Here is a 22,813-nt window from a genome sequence, read left to right as displayed (position 1 = left end):
TATATTTATCTCGATTTGTAGCTTCAATTTCGAGAAATTTCACAAAAAAACAGTACTAGTTATACTAGTTTCTTACAGTAGTTCCTCTTTGGCTTAAAACCTTTTATTTAAAAAAATATTTTATATTCTGACGCAATAATTTTGACGCATTATGCAAGATTAGAAAAACAGTTATTCGCAAGTAAACAAAAAAAAATGTGAAAAAGTTATGCTGCAAAGGCATTTGCATGTTTTAATTATTAACTATAAGTATATTACTGCAGAAATTTATTTTTTTAAATTTGTTAAACTAATATCAGGGACAAAATACTTTTAAGAATTAAACGACTGAACAAACGGAGATAAAAGGAAAAAAACAATAAGAAAAATTCAAATTTTTAATCAAATCTTATTTTGTTTTTAAACAATCTTCAATACACAATTTAAATATGGAACAGGTAATAATTCACTGTATATTTAAAATTGTATTTTTTAGTGTTTAAATCTAAATACCTAAGCTAATATAATTTACCAGTTTATAATTAGTGTAAATTATTGAATTTATTTTATGTAATTAACAAAATTTTTTTATTTTTATGTGAAATCCCAACTTCCTGATTTTTTTGCAGAAAAAAGGTAGTCATCATTTTATTTCACAATTTTTAATTGTTTTAGCAATTTTAAAAGAGTATTTGGCTTTATTGAATAAGGGATTTGTACTATGATATTGATGTTATTTTTCAGATAAAATTCAAGATGATAATGACGATCTAGAATTAAACTTGAAGAAGAAGAAAAAGAAGAAGAAGACTGGTTTCAGTTTGGATGGAGAAGTTATAGAACCCGTTGCCACGACAACAGCAGAACCAGAACCTGTTCCTGGTGAATTAAAATTAAATATGTCTCATTGATTTTAAATTGTTAAATAATGCTAATAAACAATTTTTTTTTTTTTTAGAAAGTGATGATTTGAATTTGGAGAGGAAGAAAAAAAAGAAAAAGAAGAAGGAATTGCTACCAGAAGACTTGGATAATGTAGTTGTAAGTTTTTTCTTTTATTTTGTTAAATAGTTAACCAGTTAATAAATGACATAGTTATAGTTAATACGGTTGCCAGAAGCTTCGGCCAGAAGGTTTGGCCTGCAAAAAACGCGGGGGGTCGGTGACGAAATTGCCGCGTAAAATGTCAGTTTAAAACCATATTTTACCGATATTCAAAATAAAATTTGACAAAAAGTATAATACATAAAAAAAATTGAATAAGTTGTTACTATAAATATATATGTTAGTTTTTAGAATATTTATTTTTTTTAAAATTTTTGTTCCAAAAATGTATTTTTAAAACGGATTAAAGACGGGCGCTTATGGCCTGCATAATTTTTCATCTAACTGCGGGAAGTCGACGACGTAAAGCCCGCGTTTGATGTTAACGTAAGACCGTATTTTATCGAAATTCAAAATAAAATTTGACAAAAAGTATAATATATAAAAAAATTTTAATTGGTTGTTACGTTAATGACATACGTTAGTTTTTAGAATATTTATTTTTTTTAAGATTTATGTTTCAAAAACTAATTTTAAAACGGATTAACAGCGTGGTGTAGTGGTTAGAACACTTGCTCCACCACACATGAGGTCGTGGATTCAATCCCCACTGATCTCATGCTGTAGCGCCCTTGAGTTAGGCACTATAAACGGTATGAACTCCGGCTGATCCAGCACTTAATCAGCAGCATAACTACTTGGCAATTATAATCTATAATATCCCAAATTGCCACAGGCAACTTGAGACTGAGTCGGAGTAACTGATGTTACTCTTTGTTTAAGTCGCACATTCGACTTTCCCACATCGAGGATAAAGATATATAAACAAAAAAAAATTGAAATAACAATTTAACAGTAATAAAATTTTGCAAGAGTTAAAATAAATTTATAATGAATCATTTTTAATATAGCCGCCCGAAGGGGATGAGGAAATCGAAGAACTAAATTTAACCAAGAAAAAGAAATCAAAAAAAAATGTAGGATTCCTAACAGAGGAACTCGAAAAAGAGGAAGATGAAGGTGTTGAAATGAGTAAGTTTTAAGATTTAGGAAATGTTTAAATCTTATCTGATTTGAATTTAATTTGAATTTTTTCTTTTTTTGTTAAGGTGGTGATTTTGCTGGCACTAAAACTTGGGAAGGCTCAGATAGAGATTACAATTATGATGAGGTAACAATAACGTCATGACCAAATTTTCCATATTTACACTTTTTAATTCTAGTAAGCTTGTAAGTCTAAAAAACCAAATGGTAGAACAATTTTTTAAAAGTTTTATTTTAGAGATTGAAAATTATTCTGAACTTTTTTTATAATTATATATTTTTTAGCTTTTAAATCGAGTGTTTGACATAATGAGACAAAAGAATCCTGAGATGGTTGCCGGAGAAAAGAAGAGGTTCATCATGAAACCACCTCAATGTGCAAGAGTGGGAACTAAAAAGACCTCGTTCGTTAACTTCACAGAGATTTGTCAAATGTAAGTTTGTTTTATGGAATTTAACATCAATTTAAAAAATGTTTAAGTTGTTACCAAAAAATTTGTTATTAAGGTGCTTAAATGGTGATATTATTGCAGGTTGAAAAGACAACCAAAACACATTCTAGCGTTTATTTTAGCTGAATTAGGAACCAGGTAAGATAACTTTTCAATTGTCAATTATTCTTGATGTGCAAAAGATGATTTCATTTGACCAAGAATTGAGCTGCCTTTGGCAGTTTTATATTTTGATAATAAACCTGTGATTGATTTGCGCTTGGACATAACAGCAGTAAGAATGAAACCCAGGACTTTGTTTGGTAAAACGAAGTGTCTTAACCACTACACAATGCCACCAGTCTTTTTTGCATAATTTTTTTCACAACTATTAATAGTTTCTTGTCATTTAATTTTATTGTTTTTTTTCTACAGTGGTTCAGTTGATGGAAATAATCAACTTATCATTAAAGGAAGATTTCAACAAAAACAACTCGAGAGTGTATTAAGAAGATATATCAGTAAGCTAACTTTATTATAAGATTCTTTTTTAATTTGAACAATATTCATGCTTTAAATTAAGTGCCCACTTGACCTATTATTATTTTAGGGTTTGAGATATATATATATATATATATATGGTCCATTTTTTTTTTAATTTAAATATAAATAATTAACTGATTTAATGGCAAAATGACTGAGCCAGTGCTATAGTAAAAGGTCTTATAAAAATATATTTAAATGTAAGAATTTTCTTTTAATCCCTGCAGAAGAGTATGTTACCTGTCATACCTGCCGCTCCCCTGATACTGTTTTAGAACGGGATGTTCGACTTCATTTTCTCCGATGCAATGTCTGTCAGTCACGATGCTCGGTCGCCACAATTAAATCTGGGTTCCAAGCCTTGACCGGAAAACGAGCCAGAATGAGGGCAAAGGCAACCTGAGTCTTGGGTTACTTTTTCTCCCTTTGCTTCTGCAGTATTTTTTCCTCAGTAGATAAGGGTTTTATTTTTCTTTTCGGTGACAGAGAATTTTGTAAAGTTAACTTATGGTTATGACAATGGAAAATAGTGAATTACTGTAGAATTTTTATGTAAAAACTAACTCAAAGCTTTATGGTATCATATATTCATAAATTATTGGCAACACAATAATTTGTAAATAGAAAATAAGGCTATGTTGTTCTAATCCCTATTTTGAAATCTTTTGATATGATTGGATCAATAAAATGTCCTTGTACGTGCGAACTTTAGTTTATTTGTTCTGTTAGGTAATTTGTAGAAGATTTTTCAAGTATTGAGGATAAAGAAATCTGGGTACATGTTACAATATACCATATGCGTACAACGTTTTTTTTTAATGGTTGTGTATATATTAACGTGGTATGCTATATAATTTCTTTAATTTAAAACTTTTTACCTAAATGACAATGTTTTGATAAAAGTTACTACAAATTGTTAATTTTTAAAGTGCTTACTATTTTAAAAATCTATTTTTAGTTGGCCGTAAGTTGGCGCTAAAAATAAGGCATAAAACAATATAATTTTTGTAAAAAATAGCCTATATAAGCTTTATTAATTAATTTAAAAAAAATTTTCAGTAAAAATAATAACATATTGGTTAAAAAATAATGACAAAGTCTTAAAATTTTATCAATGACGTTGATATAAAATAGGGTGGCGTAAAAACTGAACCCGTGACGTAATCTGATTCAAAGATGACCTAATGCTTTGTTGCGCTATGAGGAAAAGTTAGTTAATTTTACAAAGCTAGGCTATTTAAAGTTTTTTTAGTTCAATCTATTAAAAATTGTGACATGTGTTGAAGTGTATATTATATCGGTTGTCTTCGTAGATGTGATCGAATATTCGTTGTCAGTTTTTTGTTTTATTTTAGAAGGAAAAACTGACAGTTTGCCAACGATAAATTTCGCAACATTTAACTTCTCATGGATTTACTCATAAATGTATAACATGTGGTCAATCAAACAATAATTACCGGTATTTTTATTACTTATTAACTCTGATGTGTTATAGGTAAAGGCCTGAAAATCGTTTATTTATATGTAATTGTTTAGACAGTTAGATTTGTCAGAAAACAATATTTTTCATTTTTTTAAGTCAATAAATTTTTTCTTTGACATGCATACAGGTTAAAAGGGATTCAATTTTTTATAGATAATTTTCTTTAGCTTTCAATACATTAATAAAATTTATTTATTTTAATTTTTGCCATTTTGGAAATTTACAACCATGGGAAATAAAGATGATGAATATGATTACTTGTTTAAAGGTAAGAAAATCAACTAATATATTAATTTAACCTTCTATCAGTCTATGAACGTCATCTACAATGGTTTACATATTATTGCTTTAAATTATCAGATTAAAACTAAAAAAACAAACTTTTTTTCAGTTGTTTTAATCGGAGACTCCGGCGTTGGGAAGAGTAATCTTCTGTCGAGATTTACTCGAAATGAGTTTAACTTAGAGAGTAAAAGTACAATCGGAGTCGAGTTTGCCACAAGAAGTATTCAAGTTGACGGAAAAACAATAAAGGCTCAAATTTGGGACACAGCGGGTCAAGAAAGATATAGAGCTATCACATCAGCGTAAGTCAGGCTATTTCATTCTTTAAATTGATGTTACTTGAATTTAGTTTGTAGACTTTAGTTTATTATTTAAAAAGGCTAAGATAATGCCCAAACTGTTGTTATAGAAATAGGCCTTATGTACGATTAAGTTTACCTTTTTTGTCTTCTTCCAGATATTACCGAGGGGCAGTAGGTGCTCTACTAGTTTATGATATTGCCAAACATTTAACCTATGAAAACGTTGAACGGTGGTTGAAGGAATTAAGAGATCATGCAGACAATAATATTGTAATCATGTTGGTTGGTAACAAAAGCGATTTGAGACATTTACGAGCTGTACCAACAGATGAAGCCAAGGCCTTTTCTGGTAACTGGTTTAAATTTAAAACTGCTTTAAATAAGTTATTACCTTGTTTAGTGAATAAAAATGAGTGTATAGCGCTTATTAAACTTAATTAAAAATTTTTAAGTAGTTAAGAGCAGGTTTAAATGAGGCTATAAAATAGATTATATGCTGTTAAAGATTTGATTTATTTATAGAAAAGAATGGACTTTCTTTTATCGAAACGTCAGCTTTAGATTCAACTAATGTAGAACCTGCGTTTCATAACATTCTAAGAGGTAAGCAACAAATTAAAAAACCTTTTTTTTTACAAATTTTTTAATGTTAGTTTTTAAATTTTATTTTTCCTATTTCGAATAGTTCTAATTTTTTTGGTTAAGCTTTTATTAATCCTTTAAATCCATTTTAATTGGACCTAAATAAGACACTGTGTTGGACAAATTAATGCCAAAATTATTTAAATTTTGTTAATTAGTTGGTAAATGATTCAATAAATTATTCATCAATTTTAGTTGCTTTAATTATGCTTATTCCTAAATTAAAATAATTCCATAATTATTTTAGTTGAATATCTTTGGTATAATACTAAATTTAATGTGTTTTACTTAATATTTAAATTGGTATTTCTCCTTAAAAATACATATATGATAAATGATGTTATAAAATGGTTAGACGAGCAAAATTGAATAGAAAATAATAGGGGAAAGGAAGTATCATAAAACACTATCGCTAGTATCAGTGTTTGTTATTTAACAGTCTTTATAAAGTCAAGTGACTATGTAGTTTCATATTAAGAATTTTATTCAATTTAAAATTCATAAATTCACTTTGTTAAGCTAATACTAGCTAAATGTCAATATCATGTTTGATTTAAATGTCATGTGACTAAGAGTTCAAATGTACTTGAATTAAAACTTAATTTTGCCTAATAATGTTACAAAGAGTAAAGGTTTTTTGATTTGCTGATTGTTGCTCTGTTTTTTAAGATTTGTTTTGCCACTTTACATAAAATAACACCTGTTAACCTACTAAGCCCACCTACACATATCCTTTTCTACTGTTCTGTAAAAAAATAGGACAAACACTAATTAATTTTGAGTTCATTTATTAAATTAATAGGCAAAAATACAAATCAATTAGGTTTTCGTAAAAGAAATTTAAATTTTTGCAAATTTTGTGTTAGTTGGGTTATTCACCGATAAGTTCATGGTTTAAATTGTGTTAACTTTTGCTGGGTTTGTTTTTTTAAATAGCTTATCCATGTTTCTGATATGTAGTAAGTTTTTTTCATTTCAACTTTTACAGTCTGCTTGTTAAATTCTGTATCTTATGTATTTTTTTGTCATGTGTTTGATATATATAATTTAATTAATTTTATTTGGCATTTAACCTAATAATAAAAAGTTGTAAAAGAAAACTATCAACTGCCGGTCCCTATTTGCTTAAAATTTATGACTTGGTTTTCATTATTTAAAAGCAGAGAGGTCTGACATAATTTATTTGAACAACTATTGGCTAGGGTATGAGTGTGATTGGTATAAGTAAATCATTTACCACATTGCTTTCTGGCATTGTATTGTTATTTAAACTCACAAAATAAATACTGTTACCATTTTCCCTTTAAAATTTTTAATTCAATATATATATTTTTTGATACTTTTTTTATGATCTTATGCAATTAGATATATAGTTTAAACATTACCTTATATATATATCCTCCTTGTATTAAAATTTACATAAGAAATTCTTGCTTATAAGACTTCTGTTTTTTGTAATTGATTAAACAATATATTTAAAGTCCGTCATAGATAATTTTTGGCAAAAAAAAAGTTTTAAATTTTTTAGGATTAAAAGATATTTTTTTAGAGATTCACAAATTTCTTTTTTGCAGAGATTTATCGAATCGTGTCGCAGAAACAAATCAATGACACTCACAACGATGACGAACCCAAAGACGGTCAACCGATCGACAACATCGTCATTCCCTCGACCACTAACCCCTCCGCTAATAAGCAACCGGGCTGTTGTAAGATTTAAGAAGTGGTTTAACTTGTTTTCGTTCTGTGCATCTTAGCCTAAAGAACCTGGTTAAAATATTGGAATTTGATAACTTTATAATTAACAGATTTTTTAAACCTTTAAATAAATTCGTATTGGCAATTCACTAGAAACTGTGCCCAACAGCCATTATATGTAAATACTACAAATATAATATATACTCACTTCTTCCATAGTAAAACAATATCGACATTTTTTAACCTAAGATATATCTGAAAATTATTTATTCAATTTTATGGTTTAAAACGTTTAAGGTGGCCATAAAGATTTGTAATAATAACAAAGCAAAGGGAATTGTTTCATTTTTACTTCCTGTCCCAGTTTAATTTTGTTATGATTTCAATTCTTAACTTAAGGTTGACTTTTTGCAGGCACTTACATAGTATTTGCTATGTATTATTTAGTATATTGTGTGCTTTAATTATTATTAATATTATTTAAATATGGCTGCCTGCAAAAGTCTATTCCTAATAGCTGATTATGAATTTTAAAATTTGCTCTTTATTATTGTTATATTCTATTTTTTTCCAGCTATCAAGGCAAAATTTTAGCAATAATCTGCATAGAATGTGTTTAAAAAGTCTGGTTAATTTTTTGATTTCATACATATCATTTTTTTCAAGTAAATTATATAACAAAATTGAAAACCTACTAACTTGGCAGTCAATTTACGAATGATGTTCAGAAGACTGACGTTTTGTTCGAAAAATGGATTTAGAATATAACTTCTAGTAGTTATAATCCGGGTGCGTAATTAAATTTATTACACTTTCTTTAAATTTAACGTTTTTGGTCATTTTTTTGCAACAACTTTCTGTTTAGATGTGTGTTGATATATTTGGAGTACCAAGGTTTTTGTTTAGAAATTTTGTCGGTTTTTTAAATTATATTTAGTGTGTTTTGTAGAAAAATGGTTTTTAATTTTAGTTTATTATTGTTTTTGTTTGATGATAGCTGAAGATATAAATACTGGTTTTCCAAAGAATTTCAATTTTTGTATATTTCTATTTACTTTACGTCTACTAATTCAAATTTCTTTTAATAACATTAAATTAAAAAATCTTTTTAATATTTCTATTTTGCCGCAATTGATAAGTACTAGTATTTCTTGCTCTAATTTATAAATAATGGTATTTAAGACCCAAAGGATTTCACTCTTAAGCCAAAGTATATCTATTATGCTTCTATATATATATATATATTGACATTGTGAAAAAAATGTATATTTTTTGGACTTAATATTCAATTTTTCATTCGGTTGAACGATATAGGCCTGCAGTTTTATATTTGCATGTAAATAGTTTTTTTTTCTGCTTAACTATACTTAAATATAATCCCCCTAGCAGAGCACATTAGAAAATGGTTTAAGATTGTTCCTTTTGAATCTAGTCTTCTTGACTGTATTTGATCTTGATATTGATTTTCTCATTTGTGATTTCAAATTTTATTATTTGCAATTTTGAAAATATAATGTTCTTGCTAGACACATTAAACTACATACTATCAAGTTTAAGTTTGTTTATCTTGTGTGGGCTAAAAAAGGCTTCAAGAGTTTGATGAATATGCTATAATATTTTTATAACTTTTAATTTAATCGGTTCAATGCCTTTTTTAAAAGTATTTTAGTTCTTCTAGCACGTAATGTGTTCTAAATATGTATTTCTACCTATGTAAAAGCTTTAAAATTGATTATAAAGCTCAACTGTAAATTTACTTATTTGAGGATAAACGGCAACAAAATATAGCGCCTGAAATTGTAAAGTGGACATAATTAACATCCATGACAACGTTAAAAGCTTTTACAAGAATTTTGTTTTTGCACAAATTTGAAATTTGCAGAGGTTTTTCTAGCGAAAAATAACCTATTGCACTTTAAAAAGATCTTGGATGTTGTTCTTTATATTGTTAGGTGTACATTTAAGCTGACTGTGTTAAAAAAGTTAGTTTAATGAGTGTCTTATTTTTAAATTGTCAAGGCTGAATTTAATAACGGTAAAAATAAAGAAAAATTGACTTAAAACATTTAAGATGAGTCGGTTATATGACACAGTGGAGCCAGCAGTTATAGATGATGAAATGCTGAGAAAAGCTGTGGAGGAACAAGGTCCAAAAGAAGAAGCTGGAAAAATTGCAAAACAAGAAGGAATTGATTATGGAGACGTTCTCTCACTTCGCCTCGATTTTAGAAGTAAGTGAAAAGTGCTGTATATATATTTTTTGTATTTATTTGTTTAGTGGAAGGTTAGCTAAATCATAAAGTAACATTATTGGCTCTAATGTAGTCCTAAGTTTACTTAAGCAGTTTGGAATTTTATCAAGTATATATATTGCCAGAATTTTTACAGTTATTTATCCTTGATGTGGAAAGTTTGACTTACAGACTTACTGACCTAAACATAGATCAGCAGGAGTTTATATTTTTATACCTGGTTACATAAGGGCATAAAGGGCGTAAACATAGAGTAACAATATTTGCCCTGACTCTTAAATTGACTTCAGCAGTTCGTGATGTTATTAGGTATACATATTGCTAAATAAAAAGCCCTTTAATTGGTTTTGGGGTTTGCACAGTTTGTAGCATTTTACTTAAAAGTCCAATAACATGGAAGCAGTGGGGATCGGACTGAGGACATCATCTAATGAATCCAAGTGTTTGAACTACTACATTATGCTGCCTACTAAATACATAGTGCCATTGTTTCTAAAACAGGCAACCAAAGTTTTGTTTCATTTTAAACATTTTTGTTTTCCAGATATTTTAAAAATCGACAATCTGTGGCAGTTCAAAAAATTGACAAAACTTCAACTTGACAATAACATTATTGAGAAAATTGAAGGAATGGAAGCATTAGTCAATCTTAAATGGCTTGGTGTGTTGTTAGACTGTTTTTAATAGTAATGTTATTATTTTTTTGTAATATTTATTTATCCTCGTTGTGATAAGATGACTTTTTAAGTTAACTTTAGCAGCTTGAGATATTATAGATTATAATTGCCTGATAATTCAACTGGCGATTGGTTTTTGGTATAACAGGCCTTTATACCGTTTATATCGCCATAATTGGTTTGTTACTGCATGCAAGCGGTGGGGATCGAACCCAGAACCTCATTTATTGAAGGGAAATGTTCAAATCACTACACCATGTTGTGGTCCAGCTTCTTAATACACTTTTAACATACAAAGAGACTTCCTAAATTTTTGTTTATGTTTTTAGATTTATCTTTTAACAACATTGAAATGATGGAGGGCCTAGAAAAATTGACAAAACTTGAAGATTTGACATTATTTAACAACAGAATAACCAGGCTCGAAAACATGGATTTTTTACCTAACTTGCATGTCCTATCTGTTGGAAATAATAAAGTGGATCAACTTGATAATGTAAGTACATAAAAAATTTAAACTTCTTGAATAAACATGTTTGTTAACGTTTACAGTAGACTTGTACAAAAATCTGGCAATTTAAGATCATGGGTTCAGTATAGCGACGTTTCTAATCTTTTAATACTAGTGTAACATAAAATAAAATGTTAAAACACTCACTGCTTTCATAAATTAAATGATAAAATCTCAAATTTTTTTTTAGTTAATTTACCTGCGAAGGTTTCCAAATTTAAAGACTTTAAACCTGACCGGAAATCCAGTTTGTGATGACCCTGGTTATAAATTATTCACAGTTGCTTACCTATCCCAGCTAGTCTATCTTGACTTTAGGCTCATCGATGAAGATACTGTAAGTATTTACATATTTAAATAATCACTAATAGTAAGAAAGATGTTTTAAATTATTAAAGAACTGGGGGTTTACAATAGTTTTGACGACAATGCTCTAACAATCTTAAGCTTAAGGTACTAAGTATAAAGCAGTTAAATTTTAAGGTCTCATAAATGGGCAGGAGTAACAAAAATAAACCTATATTGAGGCTGTAAGGTTTAAATAATTGTGTTTGACTTAGCGGTCTAAAGCACAAACCATGTACGAAAACAAACTTGGAGAACTTAACCACAATGAGAAGCAAGCGGAAAAGCAAGAGAAAGAAGTAGAGAACAAAAAATTAGAACTTATCACTCACAAGGTTTATTTATTTTAAAATTGTGTCGACCTTTTTTACATTTTTTCTAACCCAGGTAACTCTTTATTATAAACTCTGTGCTTTTAAATCTGTAGAAAGCTTATGTTGAGTTTCTTAATGGATCGGAATTGTTTGAGGCCATGTACCATGAAGATCCGGAAGGAAATAAGTTATTGGTTTTACCCGGCTTACAGGACATGTTAAAAGTAAAGTAATTTCGTTTTGTAACAATTTGTAACAATTTTAACCGGTCATATATGGCACTGTAAATAAAAGCATTAGAATTACTGTAGTTATGTTATGTTTAGCCTATGCTGTGAAGTCACATTTTAAAATAACTAAACTAGTTCAAAATTTTCGTGAAGTTGAATTTAATTTCATTACTAAAAAGTGCTTTTTTTAGGAATTTAGGGACAAGTTTATAGAAGTTTGCCACAAAATATTCGATTTTGGAATAAAAGAGCATGAAAAACGAACTCATGAATACGATGAGTTTAATAATTGTATAGAGGAGGCCAAAGCCAGCAACAAATTGACTGCTACGAAAAAAATTGAAGTCTTTGAAAAATTTAAAAAGCAGGTAAATTGATTTTTATTTATTATAATAATATTTTTTAATTTTTTTTTAATATTTTTAGATTTTCTTTGATTTGTTGAATAGCACTGACCCAGCTGTTCAAGAAGAAAGGGTAATTTTTTACGTTTTTTTTCTTTTTAATATGGAAAAATAAAAAATAGTGCTACTTTTATACTTTATACCTTTTTAGTTAAGTGATTTTCATGACGAAGTTAATCAGTTATGGGATGGAATTATGGGCTTGGAGATGCAGTTGGTTGACCAGCTAGAAGAAACTATCAAAGACTTTGAAAGAAATATTACTGATATGATGACGCAATTTGTTGAATATGTCCAAGGACTGTATCCTTTAATGCTTGTCACTGTTTTAATTGCTTTTTTAATATTTATTAGTATTTTTTATGAATTAAGGCCTGTTCACACGACAAGGTAACGTTGCGTTGCGCTGCGTTGCGTTACGTAACTTTACGAGTTCTAGGGATAATACAAAATATCTAATAAAAGTATACCGCTTACGAAATCTTGCGTAAATTTCGCTTCGGCTACAAAACTTTACGAAATCTTACGTAACTTACGCAAACTTTCGTACGTGTGAACGACTCTGTTCATTTTAAATGGTTGCGAAATCTTACACTACGTTACGTTGCGTTGCGTACGCCGTGCGAACGGGCCTTAAGTCTGGCTTTATAAATTAAAATGATTTACATTAGCCCAAATTTTACCCAGACTTATATGTTTTTTTATCCTTAACGTATACCTACAACCCATTAGCATTACCCAACTTAGAGATTTAGAAAACACTCACAATGAAAAGTTGCTGGAGATGTGTATGCTTGTTTTGGAGAAAGTTGTGAAGAATGAATTGGAAGAAGAATTGCCAGAAGATCTGAGAATGGTAAAAATAGATTTTATTTAGTTTAAATTTTACTAATTAGACGTGCAGGATTATGCACGATCTCGGCAGGACTTACAATGTAACGTATTTCGTCTAACTGCCGCTTTTCCGTTTATATACATTTATCGTAAACTCGTAACTAGAATCTAGCACCTCGCGCAGATTTCGGCGTATTTATTAATAAAGCAATATCGGCAAATAAAAATCACAACACAACTGTTCAGCAGGTTGTTCAAAACGCATTTTATAAAACAATACAAAACTTCAGTTAGTCAATTTCCGCCAAGCAGTAGGGGCCACACGGATAATTAAATGATAAGGAGCCAAATAATTGAGGCAATTGAAGAAGTTACGCTATTAGTTACATTATCAGTAATATCCCAAAGCGGTAAACCAAAGCCATTTTCATATACTTGGTTAGGATAACCCCGTGTTTAGTCCAATAAAATCTGCTTTTCTACATGAAGAATGTATTTAGGCTTTGTGAAAAAAGCATGAATTTTGAGAAAAGTTTTATGGATGTTTTACTTTTTGTCTTTTTCTTTTAAAGTTATTTGTGGATAAGGATACAATAGTGAATGCCATTGGTGCTTCACATGATGTTCATCTCCTTAAAATCGACAACCGCGAAGATGAAGTTGTAACAAAAAGCGGAGGATGGATTGCGGGATTAATGCAGGACATCCAGAAGACCGAATGTCAGAGAAACAGAGCAAGAGTGGTCGAGATTTCAAATTACATCGACCACGTAAGGGACGAAATCGATTCCTTTGAGCCCCTTGAGCCAAAAATTTAACTTTAAGATTGTTTGTGTTGTTTAAACTATTTATGTTGATATTTTAAATGTTTTTTTATTACTTACGTGATGTATTTTATAGTTTTAATGATATTTTTAAATTAAAAATGAGAAATAATAATCGTTCAGTCGGGTTAAATCGGGCTATATCAAATAAAATTAATGATAAAAGGCCATTGCTAAAGATTAAAAACGGACGTTTAAAGAGTCGCAAAAAGCTGGCAAGCCATTAAAGGGGGTTGTATTAAACCATTTCCACCCAGGTAAGGTTGCAGAACCCTTTTTGACTGTTTAATTTCACAGAAGAGGGGGTATGCTGGGGTAATAAAAAATAACTCATTACTGCTTATCAGTTCTCGAATAAATGACAGTAATCCGAAATAAAAAGTCGACGCTATTTCCGCGTTTTAGTATTTAAGATTTCGCCCCTTCCTTTTTTGCTTTCCTTCATTTTCCGGTTTCTTTATTTTCCGTTTCCTTCATGTTCCGTTCCTTTATTTTCCGGTCCCTTCATTTTCCGTTCCTTTATTTTCCGGTTCCTTCATTTTCCGTTCCTTCATTTTCCGGTTCCTCCATTTTCCGTTCCTTTAATTTCCATTCCCTCATTTTCAGGCGACCTCGTATGTTTGAAGTATCCCGTATGTTTGATAACGCGGGATTTTAAACTTTAATTTTGCAAAGCCAGGCTTGTAAACTTAAATTTTGTGAATTTTAACGAAAAATTATCAAGAAAGTAGCAAAAAAACAGCAAAAAGATAACATTTATGAAAATGATTAACCGGAAATTTCGACAACATCCTAATGGGTTTAAAACAAAGACGAATTTGATCGACGACGTGCAAAATTCGACAACCTCGTTTTTTTTTTTAATTTTAATGTCAGCCAGAACAACATTTGCTGTAAAAAAGGATTTCCAGCACCTGGAACATACTCTTAGATTGGTAAGTTTGTTTTTTTCCAAGTAAAATTTAAAATCTAAATTTTGATACCAAACTAACTGACATCTGACAGACTGACTAAGAATAAAATTTAATGCATTTAACTTAACTCAAAGTGATAAAAAAATATTTATAAATAACCAACAAAATCTATAGGCTATATATATATATATATATAGTTTTTAGTTTGTTAGTAAATTATCTAATTTTTAGACAGCGATATCTGTTTCATCAAAAATATAATTGATAACAACTCATTTAGTCAAAAAAGCTGATTTTTTTCCGTTTACATGTATTTACTTCGCTTTAGATTAAATCTTTTTCTTAGTTGATGTCAAAATCAAAATATTTTAATCTTAAACAGTAAAACTTTTGTTTTTATGTGAAGTAGTTATAATTAATACATACACAGATCGGTATTGTAAATATACATCATATATGAAATACTAACTGGTACATGTTATAATTTTAATTATTTGTTTTTAGGTTTTCATAATATAATTGAACCATAAATTCCTTTTTTGATATTGTTTTCGCTCAAATCTGCAAAAATCAGAATTATATCATCCTGAAGAGAGCTTCTCTATAAAACTGTTTTTTTAAGGTAAAAATTTCAAAAAAAAAAGCTTTCTAATTTGGTAATAAAATAATTATTACTTTATACTAAAACACAATGTTTTATTAAAGTAATCATTGTATTGTCATTAGGCATACTATCCACTATTTTATTCTTTTTTAATTATATAATTTTATTAGCCATTAGAATTATATTACTATCTGTGTACAAATTTATATCATTTTTTAATATCTGAATTTTTTCAGAACATTATATTTTTGAGGCTGTGTTCGAGGCAGATCCAGCTTAACATGTGAACAGAGTTGGTGAAAATGACAAGGTAATTACCATAAGCCGTAAATTTTGATTTAGAATAACTTTTGTTTTAGTAAATAAAAAATTCCAAAAATTTAATCTGTTGTTAATTAACATGTGAATAGCTTATTAGTAAAAGGGTATCTATATTTTTTAGTTTACGATTCTCAGTCGGGCTCTTTAACTTTACGGTTTTAGTAAAATTTTTCATAACCCTTGCGTTTTTTTTAAATAAATATTTATGCGACAAGTTATTACTACTTCGTAATCACGAAAATTAAAGCATATTATTTTTAATATATTATGGTTTATTTCTTGGGTCATGAATATTTTTCTTAGACTGTAGACTTTAAGTGATCCAAACTTTGTAACTTCTTAACTAATGTAACGTGTTTTTGCTTAGCCTACCAGCGTCATCTATGGCTCATTTTAATTTAATTTTAAATGACTTAAAAGATCAATAGTACTAAGGTTGGGAAATCAGTTGATAATTTTTTAAATATTTAAGTTATGTATAATCAGTGGTTATTACGTTGTAATCTTATTTAAATAAATTTAAAAAGTACGTTACAATATATTCTATGCATATTAAATATTTAGGCTTAAGGTTTAAAAAAGCTATTTTTAAAATAATACCTTCACAAAAAATTACATTTTGTTTACCTTTGTTTACCTTCACAAAAAATTACAATAACTGATATAGTTTGTAAAAAAAAATTTTTATTTAAACGAATAAAATTGTTAAAAACAAAACTTGCTTAAGGTATATAAAAAGTTAATTATTTTTTTATAAAATTTTGGGATTACAGTAAAGCACTTTGTGCAAGTTCTTTTTTTAATCACATGCAAAAGTTTTGTTTACAATTTTAATGAAATTTGAATAAATTATGTTACCTAAAAGCCTATTTAACTGTTTTTTTATATTTTAAGATACTTCTGATGCCTTTCTGGATGACACAATTTATGATGTCATTCCTCGATGATGTAGCCCCTCCAAAGAAGTCGCCCTCTGATAATGCTGCGCTTCAAAGATGTCCTTCTTCGATGGTGTCTTCGATGAATTTTTCCTTAAAGGGTATATAGTTTCTTTAATAATTTTTATAGAATAAACACTTAAATTTATCAAAAAAAAAATTTTATGAAAAAAAAAAATTTATGTTTTTTAATATGAGTATTTGTACTTGGAAATTTAATTAATTAACAAATAAAACTATTTTATTAATAATTTTTCATTAATTTATAGAAATCTCTCCCTGATGTTATCAAACCCTGATTATGCCGCACTCTGATGATCTCATTTTTCATGATGATGTGCATATATTTTTCAGTGTATATATTTTTTCTATTGTATGATGTTGCTCTCTTATTGTTGTTGCATGTCGCTTTCTTATAATGTCATCTTTCGATAATGATGCTTACGCCTTTTTTGTGATGATGTTACAATTCCATGACAACACAATAATTTCACTCACCAATGTTGTTCATCAATTATGTTGCCCGCCGATAATGTCGCCTGTTAATGATTTTGCCCTTCGATGAGGTCACCAACTTACGACTTAGGAGCAAAATCAATATTTTTGTCTGCATAATTTTTCTCTAATGATGTCACTACTCAATGATGATGCTCTCAGATGTTGTCACTATCTAATGTTGTCGCGTTCGGATGATGCCGCCTACACCTTATTCTAATCACTTGTCGATGTTACTCTTAGATGATGTTGTTCTTCGATGATGCTACTAACTAAGGACTTATGTTTTCATAAGTGCAAACCTAACATTGTTGCCCATCCAACTTGTTGATTTTTTAATTCTTAACACAATGTATGATGTCATTCTCCGAATAAAAAGTTTTAGCAAAAAAAAATTTTAGCTCTTAGAGATAAGCTCTAAGAGATGAGCTCTTACAGCTAAAAGAAAATTTTAGCAAAAAAAAATTTTTAACTCTTAGAGATAAGCTCTTACAGCTAAAAAAAAATGTTAATAGAAACTTTTCTATTAGCTGTAAGAGCTCATCTCTTAGAGCTTATCTCTAAGAGCTAAAAAATTTTTTTGCTAAAATTTTCTATTAAAAATTTTCTCTTAGCTGTAAGAGCTCATCTCTTAGAGCTTATCTCTAAGAGCTAAACATTTTTTTTGCTAAAATTTTCTCTTAGCTGTAAGAGCTCATCTCTTAGAGCTTATCTCTATGAGCTAAAACTTTTAATAGAAAATTTTAGCAAAAAACTTTAGCTCTTAGAGCTTATCTCTAAGAGCTAAACAGTGGGTTTGCAAAAAATTTAGGTATGAGCTCTTGGAGCTGATCACCTTATCTCTAAATAAAGCTATATATTATTTTGTGAAAACGTAATTATTTGTTTACACTCAACAAAATATCAGTCATAAGTATCAGTAGTCATCACATAGCAACATCATCGGAGGACAACATTATCAGAGACTGACATAAGAGTGACATCATTGGACAGTAGGATTACGGGGATCATGACAATCGGTAAGCGAAAGCAAATAACAATAAATCACACAAACACAATAATTTAAAAATACAACAAAATAAGAAAATAAATACATCAAATATAATAAAAACAATTTGAATTAAAGTTAAGATGGTAGTGTAAAGTGTGACTATTAAATATATTGTTGTTAACAACAAACATTCATGTTGGCGATAAAATTGGTTTTGCACTTATGTAAACCAGTCGTTTGTTGGTGACATCAAAGAGCAACATGATCGGAGAATGACATCATACATTGTGTTGAGAATTAAAAAAGCAACAAGTTGGATGGGCAACAACGTTAGGTTTGCACTTATGAAAACATCAGTCCTTATCATCGAAGAACAACATCATTTAAGAGTAACATCGACAAGTGATTAGAATAAGGTGTAGGTGGCATCATCCGAAAGCGACAACATCAGATAGTGATATTATCCGAGAGCGTCATCATTGAGTAGTAGTGACATTATTAGAGAATAATTATGTGGGCAAAAATATTGATTTTGCACTTAAGTCATATGTTGGTGACCTCATCGAAGGGCAAAATCATTAACAGGCGACATTATCAGCGGGCAACATAATTGATGGACGACATCGGTGAGTTACATTATTGTGTTGTCATGGAATTATAACATCATCACAAAAAAGGCGTAAGCATCATTATCGAAAGACGACATTATAAGAAAGCGACATGCAACAACATAAGAGAGCGACATTATACAATACAAAAATATATACACTGAAAAATATATGCACATCATCATGAAAAATGAGATCATCAGAGTGCGGCATAATCAGGGTTTGACAACATCAGGGAGAGATTTCTATAAATTAATGAAAAAGTATTAATAAAATAGTTTATTTATTAATTAATTAATTAAATTTCCAAGTACAAATACTCATATTAAAAAACACAATTATTTTTCTATTTATTATCATTTAAACTATATTGACATGATAAATTTAATACTAATAAGTGCATTTCAGAAAATATTTTAAAGTGTTTATTTTATAAAAATTATTACAGAAACTATATACCCTTTAAGGAAAAATTCATCGGAAAAGCGACAACTTCAGAGACCAACATCTTTAGAAGTGACATCTTAAAATTGTTACATTATCAGAGGGCGACATCTTTAAAAGGGGCTACATCATCAAGGAATGACATCATAATTTGTGTCATCCGGAAAGGCATCAGAAGTATCTTAAAATATAAAAAACGGTTAAATAGGCTTTTAGGTAACATTATTTATTCAAATTAAATTATTTATTCAAATTTCATTGAAAACGTAAACAAAACTTTGCCTGTGAATAAAAAAGTAATTAGCACAAAGTGCTTTACTGTAATTCCAAAATTTTATAAAAAAATAATTAACTTTTGATATACCTTAAGCAAGTTTAGTTTTTAACAATTTTATTCGTTTAAATAAAAATATTTTTTTTACAAAGCTATATCAGTTATTGTAATTTTTTGTGAAGGTAAAGAAAGGTAAACAAAACGTAATTTTTTGTGAAGGTATTATTTTAAAAATACCTTTTTTAAACCTTGAGCCTAAATATTTAATATGCGTAGAATATATTGTAACATATTTTTTAAATTTTATTTAAATAACATTACAACACAATAACCACTGATTATACATAACTTAAATATATAAAAATATATCAAACGATTTTCCAACTTTAGTACTATTGATCTTTTAAGTCATTTAAAATTAAATTAAAATGAGCCATAGATGACGCTTAAGATTAGTTAAGAAATTACAAAGTTTGGATCACTTAAAGTCTACAGTCTAAGAAAAATATTCATGACCCAAGAAATAAACCATAATATATTAAAAACAATATGTTTTAATTTTTACGATTACAAAATAGTAATAACTTGTCGCATAAATATTTACTTAAAAAAACGCAAGGGTAATGAAAAATTTTACTAAAACCGTAAAGTAAAAGAGCCCTTCTGAGAATCGTAAACTACAAATAAATACCCTTTTACTAATAAGCTATTCACATGTAAATTAAAAACGTAATAAATTTTTGGAATTTTTCATTTGCTAAAACAAAAGTTACTCTGACCCAAAATTTACGGCTTATGTTAATTACCTTGTCATTTTCACCAACTCTGTCCACATGTTAAGCTGGATCTGCCTCAACACAGCCTCAAAAATATAATGTTCTGAAAAATTTTAGATATTAAAAAATGATATAAGATTGTACACAGATAGTAATTCTAATGACAATAAAAAGTAAAGAATAAAAAGTAGATAGTATGCCTAATGACAATACAAGATTTTAAGATATTTTGATTTTGACATCAATTAAGAAAAAGATTTAATCTAAAGCGAAGTAAATACATGTAAACAGTAAAAAAACCTGCTTTTTTGACCTTATGAGTTGTTATCAATTATCATTTTAATGAAAGTCCGAAAGTTGACAACATTTCTAACAGACATTGTTGTCTAAAAATTAGATAATTTACTTACAAATTAAAAATTATATATATAATATATATAGATTTTGTTGGTTTTTTATATATATATTTTTTTTGACTTTGAGTTAAGTTAAATGCATTAAATTTTATTCTTAGTCAGTCTGTCAGATGTCAGTTAGTTTGGTATCAAAATTTAGATTTTAAATTTTACTTGGAAAAAAACAAACTTACCAATCTAAGAGTATGTTCCAGGTACTAGAAATCCTTTTTTACAGCAAATGTTGTTCTGGCTGACATTAAAATTAAAAAAAAACGAGGTTGTTAAATTTTGCATGTAAAACCGTAAAGTTAAAGAGCCCGTCTGAGATTCATAAACTAAAAAATATAGATACCTTTTTACTAATAAGATATTCACATGTAAATTCAAAATGTACTAAATTTTTGAAATTTTCTATTTTCTAGAACAAAAAGTTATTCTAACTCAAAATTTACGGCTTCTGTTAATTACCTTGTCATTTTCACCAACTCCATCCACCAGTTAAGCTGGATCTGCCTCGAACACAGCCTCAAAAATATAATAATTTAAAAAACTTTAGATTTTAAAAAATGATATAAGATTGTACACAGATAGTAATATAATTCTAATGGCTAATAAAATTATATAACTAAACAAGAATAAAATAGTGGACAGTATGCCTAATGACAATACAATGTTCACTTTAATAAAACAATTTATTTTAGTATAAAGTAATAATTAATTTATTTACAAATTAGGAAGCTTTTTTTTGAATTTTTTACCTTAAAAGAACAGTTTTGTAAAGAAGCTATATAAGTTTTGGTTTACTACAGAGTTATCTTAACAATTTCATATTTTAGCACCAGCAGAAATTTAACCCACGACCATTCCATCAAAAATGATGGAAATACTGCATTGAGAAAGATTATTTTATTCCAGTTATCCAAACAGTCATGGTAAAACGAGGGTCTCTTCAAATTGGGGCTCGTCAAACTGTCTCCATGATTGTGGAAAGGCTGAACAAAATGCAGAGTAAACCGATTGAGCTAGAATGTTGACATACTCTACAAAAAGTAAGCATAAGGTAAAAAAATACAATCAAAAACCAAAATGTTATTATTTTAAATTGCCAGTGCATTTTTGATTTTTTGACATTTAAAGCATTTTCTCTCACTTTTTGCAAATTTAAATTTATTTCGTTTTTTGAATAAAACAAATATATATTTAATGTACTGTAGGTTTAATATGACAAAACACCATACCATGAAAAAGGTATCTTTAAATTTGGGGCTTTTGGACATAAGCAAAAACCCCACAAAATTTTTGACTATCCTCTCAAACATGGAGCATGGGGCTACTACAAAGAAATAAACAAATTTAAAAAAATGAAAAACACTTATTCTTGTTTTAAATAATACGATCTTTAAAAAAATAAAAGCTTAGCAACAGATAAAAAAATATATATATATTTATGCATTAACTATAGTTTGTATAACTAAAAAACACAGGTAACAAACATGAATTACCTTAAATATTGCCATTAAAAAATATTAAAACGAAAATAAACCAATATAGTTTTAGTTTAACTTACCTATTATCCGAGAGTGACAGCATGCGAAAACGACATGATCAGAGGGCGATATTATCAGAGAGCAAAATCTTTAGAGTGCAACATCTTCAGAGAGCAACATCTCAAATTTCATTACCACCAAAATTAATATTTAAATAATAGTGATAATGTAAGAGTAAGGGTCTAAACAATAAAATTCTGATAACTAGCTGCTCACTGATTAATATTAATATTATGATGCTAGTAATTAGTGGTTAAATGTATATTAGCAACCGACTATACATTGGTTAACAAGTTAATCAGCAGTCGCAATCTGACGTAACAACGTAAGCGACGCAATCTGACGTAATAACGTAAGCGTCGCTTGGAATTGTTCTGTATTACATTCTTTCCAATGGGGATCATCCGTATGGAAGCGAAACGTTTTGAGCATTATTACGAAATCAACAAGAGAAAACCGGCGACTATCCTGCATCATCAAATCGATAGCTCTTGTCAATACATTTTATCTTTGTTTAATGATAGACACTGTCTTTGTTTTTAAGTTTATGTGCTCTCATATAGAGAAGACTATATTAACGCATTTACCTTAAGTTAAATTTACTTACTTTAGGTTTTATTAGCAAGTTTTTCATATTAATTACATGTTGTTGTTGCCTTGT

At 28.6% G+C, this 22,813-nt stretch overlaps 3 protein-coding genes and 2 long non-coding RNA genes across 5 annotated transcripts; 4 read left to right on the top strand and 1 right to left on the bottom strand.

The window, feature by feature from the left end:
• Nucleotides 1-428: 428 nt before the first annotated feature.
• LOC145759699 (eukaryotic translation initiation factor 2 subunit 2-like) lies at nt 429-3,741 on the top strand. Its single transcript, XM_082573549.1, has 10 exons — nt 429-437; nt 609-615; nt 724-861; nt 938-1,020; nt 1,935-2,055; nt 2,133-2,194; nt 2,353-2,501; nt 2,601-2,657; nt 2,934-3,019; nt 3,269-3,741. The coding sequence occupies exons 1-10, from the start codon at nt 429-431 to the stop codon at nt 3,442-3,444; spliced, it is 888 nt and encodes a 295-aa protein (XP_082429675.1). The 3' UTR covers nt 3,445-3,741.
• Nucleotides 3,742-4,632: 891 nt separating this feature from the next.
• On the top strand, nt 4,633-9,002 carry LOC145760549 (ras-related protein Rab-11B-like). The gene is made up of 5 exons (XM_082574464.1): nt 4,633-4,792; nt 4,916-5,111; nt 5,267-5,460; nt 5,634-5,714; nt 7,328-9,002. Exons 1-5 carry the CDS (start codon nt 4,753-4,755, stop codon nt 7,471-7,473), a joined length of 657 nt encoding a protein of 218 aa, XP_082430590.1. The 5' UTR covers nt 4,633-4,752; the 3' UTR covers nt 7,474-9,002.
• A 440-nt stretch (nt 9,003-9,442) lies between these two features.
• On the top strand, nt 9,443-13,949 carry LOC145760513 (dynein regulatory complex subunit 3-like). Its single transcript, XM_082574420.1, has 11 exons — nt 9,443-9,682; nt 10,248-10,364; nt 10,710-10,876; nt 11,082-11,228; nt 11,452-11,571; nt 11,664-11,774; nt 11,972-12,148; nt 12,207-12,257; nt 12,336-12,487; nt 12,917-13,040; nt 13,591-13,949. The coding sequence occupies exons 1-11, from the start codon at nt 9,523-9,525 to the stop codon at nt 13,834-13,836; spliced, it is 1,572 nt and encodes a 523-aa protein (XP_082430546.1). The 5' UTR covers nt 9,443-9,522; the 3' UTR covers nt 13,837-13,949.
• Nucleotides 13,950-14,495: 546 nt separating this feature from the next.
• LOC145759917 (uncharacterized) lies at nt 14,496-17,478 on the top strand. The gene is made up of 5 exons (XR_014286553.1): nt 14,496-14,777; nt 15,261-15,378; nt 15,597-15,670; nt 16,576-16,720; nt 16,889-17,478. It is a non-coding gene; the product is annotated as an uncharacterized LOC145759917 (long non-coding RNA).
• Nucleotides 17,479-17,910: 432 nt separating this feature from the next.
• On the bottom strand, nt 17,911-22,289 carry LOC145759445 (uncharacterized). Its single transcript, XR_014286527.1, has 7 exons — nt 22,173-22,289; nt 21,844-21,938; nt 21,074-21,645; nt 20,797-20,940; nt 20,238-20,310; nt 19,173-19,338; nt 17,911-18,958 (listed from the first exon to the last, which is right to left on the bottom strand). It is a non-coding gene; the product is annotated as an uncharacterized LOC145759445 (long non-coding RNA).
• Nucleotides 22,290-22,813: the final 524 nt, after the last annotated feature.

The sequence above is a fragment of the Corella eumyota genome, chromosome 7, assembly GCF_963082875.1.
Source record: "Corella eumyota chromosome 7, kaCorEumy4.1, whole genome shotgun sequence".
NCBI lineage: Eukaryota > Metazoa > Chordata > Ascidiacea > Phlebobranchia > Corellidae > Corella > Corella eumyota.
This window is presented reverse-complemented; position numbering and strand designations above follow the sequence as displayed.